The sequence below is a fragment of the Punica granatum genome, chromosome 4 (genome assembly GCF_007655135.1).
Source record: "Punica granatum isolate Tunisia-2019 chromosome 4, ASM765513v2, whole genome shotgun sequence".
Lineage (NCBI taxonomy): Eukaryota > Viridiplantae > Streptophyta > Magnoliopsida > Myrtales > Lythraceae > Punica > Punica granatum.
In genome coordinates, this window is record NC_045130.1 from 2347437 (window position 1) to 2357329 (window position 9893).

General features: G+C 38.8%; 1 protein-coding gene across 9 annotated transcripts; it reads right to left on the reverse strand.

The window, feature by feature from the left end:
• Positions 1-1339: 1339 nt before the first annotated feature.
• LOC116203008 (oxysterol-binding protein-related protein 1C) lies at positions 1340-8439 on the reverse strand. Of its 9 annotated transcripts, none has more exons than XM_031534645.1 (12): positions 8283-8439; positions 7606-8134; positions 6560-6916; positions 6119-6218; positions 5414-5865; positions 4362-4517; positions 3981-4148; positions 3729-3869; positions 3381-3611; positions 3182-3295; positions 2759-2922; positions 1340-1746 (listed from the first exon to the last, which is right to left on the reverse strand). In XM_031534645.1, the coding sequence occupies exons 2-12, from the start codon at positions 8122-8124 to the stop codon at positions 1578-1580; spliced, it is 2571 nt and encodes an 856-aa protein (XP_031390505.1). In that variant the 5' UTR covers positions 8125-8134; positions 8283-8439; the 3' UTR covers positions 1340-1577. The 9 variants fall into 9 exon arrangements, with proteins under 9 accessions (XP_031390505.1, XP_031390504.1, XP_031390512.1 ...); XM_031534644.1 differs by having other exon boundaries at positions 8247-8434; XM_031534652.1 differs by having other exon boundaries at positions 7606-7719; positions 8135-8433.
• Between the last annotated feature and the right edge of the window lie 1454 nt (positions 8440-9893).

Genomic DNA, 9893 nt, shown 5'->3' on the forward strand with positions numbered 1-9893 from the left:
AGCCAGACGAGTCCTTCACATGAGTCGGGCCACTAGGGCGTGCTCTGCTCTGCAGCGGGAGGCACGTGTGACACGTGCGCGTGTGGTCCACTTGACCGCTCTGACGTCGTTCCGAGCTGTCCCGATGGGGGAGAACCGGCGTCGTTTTTAGAAAGACGGAGAGGAGGGTGATGCTTCTCGACCCATCAGAGCCGTCCACGTGTTCCCAACTTGCCACCCACTAACAAATTCATATTTATTTGACGATTATAAGAGAGACTCATTATAAATTTAATATCGGCAAAAAAATTATGGATTTAATAATAAAAAATTTAATAACTAACAAAGAGTAATCTCACCTTGAGAGTTAACTAATATCGGATTCCATTTTATCCGTGCGTGGATTTTTATTAGAAATGGATAATTATTTCATGAATATGATCGTGAGGGGGAAAAAAAATGAAGGGAAAGGAATGTTATGGATAATAAATATTGTAAGCTATTTCCTACTTTGCACGTTACGCTCCAATCGGACACGAGGCCAACAGGAAAACATGCATCCTTGGAAGCTCTTTACCCTTTGATGTAAGGGAACCCGCATGCAAGACAACACGACACGCCAATTAGTGTCGGCTTTTAAGGACATCCCCATCCGAACTCGGAAGTTATACATACATACATACATACATACATATATATATATATATATAATGTGTGTGTGTATACATGTTCGTGGGAATAGAGGGTTCCCAATGGGTGCATATATGATGTGATTTTGTCATATATAAAAAAGCTAATGGACGATTGCGCGCAGTAGTTCTCACCCACACGAATTGAGACAATTATGGATGGATCATGTGCGTTAGGGAACTATTAGCGTCAACCTTATCCAAGTCGTAACAATCCTCAATCACTGAGCTGTTCATCGGGATCATCTCTTCTTTTTCTGTAATAGTGGATGGAAGATCAAGATTTATATTAGAAAATATTTCTATTAGTTAGGAAATCAGAATCAATCACATGCGAGGCAACGAGTGTTAAAATAGTTATCATCCTCATTTAAATTGTGATTGAGGTTCTGATTCTCGAGAAGATTTTACTAGATATTTAACTTCAATTACTAGAAATTTAACTAGACTAATTGACGATGTCATTTTTTGAGTTGCCAATTCTAATAAAGTTGTCTTTTTTTTTTTTTTATGTAATTTTGGCTATCGCCAACTAAGATTGTCTTTTCTGTATCTCGATTTTCCTTCTTGTGCATTAATTTTTTAAAAATAAATCAGTGAAATTAAAATTTTAAAATTTACTACCCCCTCTTGTCGAGGCATCAAACGCTAGTATATGCAGGCTGCAACAGTACTAAGAACCCAATTACTCATACTATGTGATGGCATGCTTACCTTAAATACAAAATTCTCTCAGTGAATTTTAAATCTTTCAAACGGCAAATAAATCATTCGATATTAAATATTATCATTCGCATGAAGGGGAACATGCTGTTTCCGGCTTGTCGTCTTGCGGGTTGCCAAGAGAGGAGCATCGCGACCACCGGCCACTTTCTTAGCTGCAACCTGTCGCCGGCTTCGTCGCCAAACTTAAATGCGCAACGATCGGTAAAATGTGCACAAACGTGTTAAGCAGTGACTGTATCCGACGTGGGGCCCATCGATTGTCTCGAAGGGAGAAAGTCGGTCATTAATTCGACGGAGACTTCCTGCTTGTCCGAAAACGGGATGGACGCTTTCAATATAGCCTAGATTCCATCTGGAAATATCAATAAGCGTCGATGAAATCATCTGCGAATTTCCAAATTGCACGAACGTCTTCCTTACTGATATATTTGATAACTCCACGAGCATGCCAGGAATGACGACATTAAGGTGTCATTTTAATCGGTTGATAATTGCTTCATTGTTGACCCATCATAATCTTCTAGACATTTCATTCGCTTTTTCTGATTTCTTTGTCAACAGTAAAAACACTCGACCTCTCTTTTCCCTTCCCATCAAGTAAAATGGAAATGCGAAAACCGCCTATTGCCTCCTGGTTCACATGTAATTTCATCAACTAACAATTTTAGCATTGCAGCAAGATGAACATGATGTACCGCGAGAGAACTTCAGGAGATTTCCAGGCCAACTGATAGTTAAGAAAATTTAAAGTACCGTTGGGTTATTCAACAGTCTCTATCGAGAGGTTATGCTAGCTTGAAGGTACCATAGAAAGCCCAACCGGTAAGAATTATACCATCAAGCAACCTCTCTAGAGATGGAGCTTGATTACTTCATGGAATTGGACAGCAGCGTCTGCATCTAAATACACGAGGACTCTCCGGCACACCAGCACGCGTTATCTAAGTTAAGACGGTCAGGAAAAATGGCCACTTCTCGCATTCAAGGAAATGATACTTTTTACAAATGAATCGAGCATGCAAGATGATTCCGACTTGCAGAGATGCTTCATGCTTTAGCATAATGAACCGTTCCGATCTTTTGGGCTAAGACATGCATGCTGAAATTTGAAATCATAGTTACACGGATTGCAGAAAGATAAATTTTAAAAGAGAAGATAATGCAGCCTTTCCTCTTCTTGCTCTCTTTTATTAGATTTCAATTCAATAACCTGGACCTAATATAACCCGGCGGCACAGATCTTATAGGACATGCCGACTGCTAATATCAGCCAGTCGAATGCTTCCCACCCGGGCAAAAATCATAGAAAAGAATCGGGCACCCAAAATGGGCAAAAAAAAAAGGGTAAAAAGAAGAGTTCTTACTCAGGTGGCAGGTCTGCCGAAATTTGACCGAATATATCAGGGCATGATTCCCAGTCACCCTTTTCTCTTGCCTCCCAATAGCCATTGACATACCGGTACATGTCGCTTCCCTTATCCTTGGTGAACCAACGAGGCTTCCAACCCCTCTCTTGCATCTTCCGAGCCTATATTCAACAAGGAGAAAGATACAAAAGAAGCAAATCATGTCTCTGTGTTCTCTTCCTAGTTCTACCCTCTACAATATCCCCAAACAGTGTGGAGTGTATTAACAATCGTATGTGCATTGGCTCATTGATAGGAGAATGCATTTCTAGCAACAACATAGAAGCCTCGCCCAAAGTCTTTCTGCAGGCTATCCTATTGGTAAAGACAGCAGCATGAGCGATATCGATATCTGAACTGAGAAGAAGCAACTTAAGTTACCTGCCGCTGACGCTGTTCAAGTCGTAGCTTCTCTGAGTTAGCCATTTCATACTCCCCGTTCTCCAAGTATCTCTGATCAGGTCTGAGCCTCGAATCAGTCGGCGGTAGCTTCTCCTGAAGATGAATAATGTTAGAAAGGTAGTTCTCGGAAAGTGCGAATTCATCTGAATAGGCAATACAGTCTTGTTAATGAAGTCACCTGAAGTCCAGGGGTTAGCTCATTGAGTGTCATGGCAAAGCGTGATAAGTTGTAACGTGTGATAAATTTGGGAGGTCTGCACCGCTTCCAGAGAAGGTGGGCTCCAGATAAAGAATCCAATCCTTTCTCCTTACCTGAGCAATCTCCTTTCACATAATGCATACTTTCATCCCATTTTCCAAATAATGTCGCCACCGTCTTTCCGTTCTTGTCTTGAATAATACCATGCACCTGTAAAGCAAAAGACATTATCAGATTCCTCTGCAAGTTAAACTCGAAATGCTTTCTGCAGGTGAGAGTCTAACATGCTCAAAAGCCTTGCAGATACAATTTTGGTTTAGCATGAACCTGGTGAGGATTCCGATCGATAATTGACTGCTCCTTAAATTTCAGCTTGCAAGAATAATCACCATTGCCTTGTATGCGCATTGTTCCATAATGATCACAATACAATTTTCCTAGTATGAGGTTGTATATAGACGTTGTAACCTGAATTTTATAAAGAGAAGGAACAATCTTCAAAAATCAACTTGGGAAAGAACAAGGAATCTCAAATTAGTGAATCAATAATTGATAGCATACTACTTGGAGAGCTCTTACCTTGCTCCACTGAAAAACTTCTCCATCATCAAATGCTAAAGTCAAAACACCAGTAGGGTCCAGCTGGATTGACCGACCCCAAAATTTGCTCTTCAAATTACTGTCTCCCCAGAATTTCCATCCAGTGCCCTCACAGTGGCATGCAATAATCATAGGATGATGACTGACCTGACACCATGATGAGAACCATTAGTTCTCTCCAATTGTTTCCCAAGATATTTTTAAATGTATTCCACAAACTAGTATCCACGACTATCAAAGGACTCTTCTCATGAATGAATTCACTGCAATAACTCGCAAATTTAAAATCATGCTAAAATCTGCCCAGGACACTTCTCAAAAGATGATACATAATTGGCAAGTCCAGGTGGGAAGACTTACCTTCTCTGCAAAGAAACGAAGACCTTTATCTGGATAATCAGCTTCATATGTTTCACCTAATAATGGATTAAATGGTTTGCACATCCTCCCTTCTGTTGAAGCGTAACCAGATACAGCAAATGCGGCCACATTAAGAATCCTCATCAAGCTATTACCCTGAAAAACTTGATGTTGGACAAGAAAGAATTGTAAGCTAAGAAAATTTTATAAGGAACATCCTTCACCCAGGAAAACACAGCAAGACCCTACTTGCAGTGCCCTATATAGATGATGCACTACTTTACGCATTATTAAACTGCTTTCAAACTAAGAACAATGTCCAACAACCAAAGGAAGAAAAAGCTAAAGTTGATTGAGCATCCCCATTGTGGTTAAAACACTTGATATAGTTCACCCAAAAAAAATACTTGATATTGGATCTTAAGCAGCTAGCCTCTCAGTAAACAAACAGTCAAATTGTAATTCCCAAACAATTTGACAAGATGCAAGCAAAAGACAAAATTCTGTCATTCGTTACATACATATTGCCAACAATAACAGCAGTTATAAGTACAAATCCAACTTTATCTCCTTAACTGAATAAAAGCCTTAAGAGGTAATCATAAGAACTAGTTTTACCATGCTCTTCCCTACATACATCCTTTTAAGAGAAAACCTGTAGTTTGGGCAGAGAAAATATTACTCAGATGAATTTCTATCCAAGAAAACCCAGGTGACTGAGGTGTCCTATCTCTGATGGAGAACTTCACTTTAAACCAAAAGAATCCACTTGAACGACCAATAAACACGATCATATTAAAGGATTATACCCTTTTGTTTTATTAAGACTAAAGATTCTGAATGTCCTTTCTAAACAAATGATTTAGATCTCTGCAAGCAAAGCCTTTCAGGAACCAAAAGTTGAAAATAGTAGAGACAACTGCTTACACAAACTAAAGCAAATTACTCAGCAATATCAAAGTTAAAAGATATGAACAAAATTGCTAGGAAAAGATGCAGCAACATCTACTTGTTTCATGAAAATTAAAGACTCATCAACTTCACTAACTTACCCTCTTTCCCCATTCATATGCCCGGTCGATCAGATATGAATATTCCATTTCCTCAAAACACTTCTGCAAAGAAGAAAGAGGCTCATTGAAATAAACAGGAAGACAGACTTTAGTAAGGTCCTTCCCGATGTTATCCTTTATCATCGACCAGAGACTAACACCCTTCTCCTTTTCGACTGGATCAGGCAACTTCTTTCGACGTTTCACGTATGGAAAATTCATCCCTACAGATTTCATAGAAGGATCAATATCATCTTCGGAGTCAATCATATAGATGTCTTCGTCTTCTGAAGAAATGGATGATCTCCGATAATCTGACCCACTACTCTTGAAGGAACCAGATGACAAAAAGTCACGCGTGTCAAAGAAAGTATTTTCTTCGTCATCAGTCTCTTCTTCAGCAGCATCACCTCTTTCATTATCATCTTCAGATTCACTTGCACTTGCTTCTGCTTTAGAAAGAGCAAAAGTTAAGGGGAGAATATATAACCAAGTTCAGAGGTAAGCCTAATTAGGTATAAAACGGGTGAAAGTCCTGACAGAAAATAACACCAGACAAGGAGGAAATAAAACTTCAAGTATATAAACTACTCTATTTGCTTTGGTTGAAACATAATTGGATAATCTAGTTACACTAAGACCTGGACCCAGACCATACTTTCTGGCAGCATTAGACAACAAAATCTGATGATACTCGCAGCTTACCACTGAATTTCTCATGCCTCAATCCAGAAGAAGCATCTTGGTAAGTCAACTGCCTCTGGCTCTCATCAACTACAGTATTCTCCAGATCAACCTTTTCTGTCTGCACAATTACAAGACTAATATCTTAGAAAAAGAACTACTGAAGCTACATAACCAGTTATCATATGGGAAAACTATATAGAACCTTGAACCAAGCAATAAGCTGTTATAGACAAAATGCATATTAAATTTGCTAGAGATGCGTTGAAAGTGAACTTTCTGAAGCATTTTACACAACTGCTAAACTAAAATGAGAGGGTGAAAAATGCTTAGGAACTGAATCGGAATAATACCACAACACAATGTCATCTTTGAGATCATAGATCGGTTGGCCTTGATGGAGAACATAAAAGTTTCTCAAATAAAATTATCTTGACAATGTCCAATTTTCACAGCACTCACCTCTAAGTGGCGCAGAGTGTCAATGAGTAGCCACTGCTTCTGCTTAAGAAGCAACAGCTGCTTCTGCAACGAAGTGAACTCGCTCCTCATTATCTGCTCACTATCATGGATGGCAGCCTCAGTTACACCTTCTTCCCGAAGTCGCTGCTTCAACTTTTCAGTTGACAGAGCCACACTATCCACAGGAGCCAAGAGCTCACTATTGGACATCCTAGGAAACATGTCCTTGACTGCCTGCAATGCTTCCATCCATGTCACTCGATCTTCACGTGTATCTGCCCTTAGATGCAGCCTCTTTGTCCCCGTAAAAATCGAGAATCTCTTGTCATCAGACTTGCTTTCACGAATTGATGAAACCTACAGATGATAATTAGAGGAAACACTCACAGAAATTATGCCATATAGACAAAAACATATCTGAAATTGCATGACACACTACGATGAGATCTATAGGTCACTCATGAAGAGAAATGTCCTAATTCACATCCATATAAATATAATTTATATATATATATATATATAGGGAAATTAAACATAATATATTTACTTAACCAAATAAACCAGTTTGTAATAATAGGCAATTAATTAATACTCGAAATAAATTATTAAACTAAACTATAGCTAAGCATCATACTGAACATCCGGGAATTCGAACAATAGCATATTAGATATTAAAGTGCAGAAATAAATATTTTCCTCTGAAGCACAGACCAGTCAAATTAAATTAAAAGTGCCCATTAAGAGAAGTTGACCTCGCTGCGCTGTGTGGGGATCAATTATACGAGAATGAAACAAAACAAGAAAAGATACGACCAATTCAAGAATTGGCAAACTAAAAGCATGAAGCTTAGGAACATACATTAAGCTAAGCCAGCTGAAGCAAAAAATAAATAAATAAATAAATACATACCCAAATTAGCACAATCACGTAGATACATCTCAGTTCTGTTATTCAGTTAAAGTGGAAATAGCAATGGAGCTAAAGCAATTAGTATAAGGAAGGCAGATCAAACTAGTAAGTACACCGATCGAGTGCATTCGCCTACCTTGAGATGGATTTCACCGCAAGGTTTACGCTGCAGCTGCGAGTGGCCATTGGAAGGCCTGTGGATCCTCCTCATAGACTCCTCGCCGATGACCTTAGATCCTTTCTCAGTCTCCTGATTCACCACGATCTTATCAGGCCCGTGTATCTTGTAATACGACAAGACGCCGTCCTGCAACACGAACCACCTCGGTCTCCATCCCTTACCGTAGTTCACCCACTTGTACAGCATACCTGAGATCCCGTTACCTACTATGTTGTTTATCTTCACGTCCACCACCACCGGCTGCTCCCTGGCCGACGGCATCCGTACGACCGCCGGCGGCGCATCTGCCGCGGAGGCATTTGACCGCAGGCTGAGCCTATTTAGATCGCTCTGGATGTCGTCGATGCCGTTTTGGTGATGATGCAGATGGTTGATAAATTGGACGGTCTGATCGGATCTGGCCGCGGCGGAGGTCATTGCGAACCGAGTGGGCGTGTTGCCGGAGACGGTGGAGACGCAGCAGAAGGAATGCATGAGCAATCACCTGAACAGCCTATGGAGAATTAGGCGAGCTGAGGCTGCTGACGCGGTGGCGAACTGCGGCCGTTGCAATATCAGCCGCAGTCTGAAAATTCTTAGTCTCAGAGGAAACGAACATGAATTTGACCACACAAGCGAATTAATGGATATACAGTGAACTGGTTAATCCGAGGAGGGCGAGAGAACGAGCGGAGGAGCTCAGCCGTGCTGCAGCCCGGTGGCATAGAGGAATTTTCCGGCGATGACGTGTCGGAGTAAAGAAGACGCAACGACCGATGCGAGCAGAGGGGCGTGGAATGATGGGAAAGAGTTTAAATATGACTGGAAGAAGTATACGGGATGGGATTATTAGACGTGGAAGGGTGTACAGGAAGTAGATGGGTACACCAGAGGCCGGCTAGCTCAGATGTTCCCACGTGGAAGCACTTTGACATGACACGTGGATGAATTGGGCAGCAATATATGTTCCGAATTAAATTTTTATCTATTACTAATTACTAATCAGTAATAGTAATAGCTGCGGAACATTTTAGATTGATAAAATAAATAATAATGATAAGGGGCTAAACACGGTGTCTTAACACCACACTTCACGATTACCTCAGAAGATTAAGGCAACTGAGTTAGTATCTAAATAATGTTACAATAAGTCAGGGTACAGCTCATGGTTTTAGATTGTAAACTGACCGTTGATGATTTTAAAGAGTTTGATTTCGGTCTAGGAAAAGTCTAAGTTGAGCCATTTGCACAGTAATCTTAGTATTCGGTATTTGGTTAATTTTGTAATGTGACAATCATATTAATATTGTTAAACAGTTTTATTGTTCTGGTACACATTAGTCATTCTTAAGTATATGCCATTAAACCTAATAATTATTTGCATGAAATTAATGTCAATTTGATTAACCTATTTGCTCTGCTTTGATTGCGGCCTTTTGGGGTCAGATGATCTCTCATTCTCAATGATAAGCAAAGCATTTCACCGAGGAAAAAAAGAAAAAGCAAAGGAGTTGGGTGCAGCTTCAATTTCATAGCATGCATGGCTGTTCACATCTTATTAAATCATCCAAACTAAAATCACGAAATGTTTACATAACAAGATTGTATGTATTACTATATAGTATTTCGTGCATTACACAAACTTATTTTATTTATTTATTTAGTATCTTGTTTATCGATTTATACTGTTAAGACATAATATTATTTTTATATGTTATTATAACTCACTCAATATTTTAACATAATTGATCATCAAACTTATATATATAACACAAATACCGTTCTACTAAAATTGAAAATTCAATATAATTTTACTATAGATTCATTTTCCTAGTAAACTTTTGAAGCTTTCATATTAGCACTCATAGCTACAACCCTAACGTGATTATTTCCTAATAAATTTCATTATTATCTACTTTTATCTTAAATTTTTTTTTCTAATTAGTATTCATTAGTCTAAATTTATATTTATAATTTTAAAAATAGTATCTGCATTTATTTATTTTTTTCAATTGCGTTAATTGAAGTATTTTACTATATATATTATTTAAACAGATGGAATATTGATATAACATATATTATAATTTATTTTGGGGAGAAGAATATAAATACTCTTGTCGACAATTTGCGTAAGAAAGGAACCGTCCAACTGAGCTCAAATACGATTTCTCTTGTCACTTTTTATTCGTGCATAAATTCTTTGCGTGCCTGCAACCACTTGAATTACATAAATGATGCTTGCCAATGTATGTTTAACTATTTTT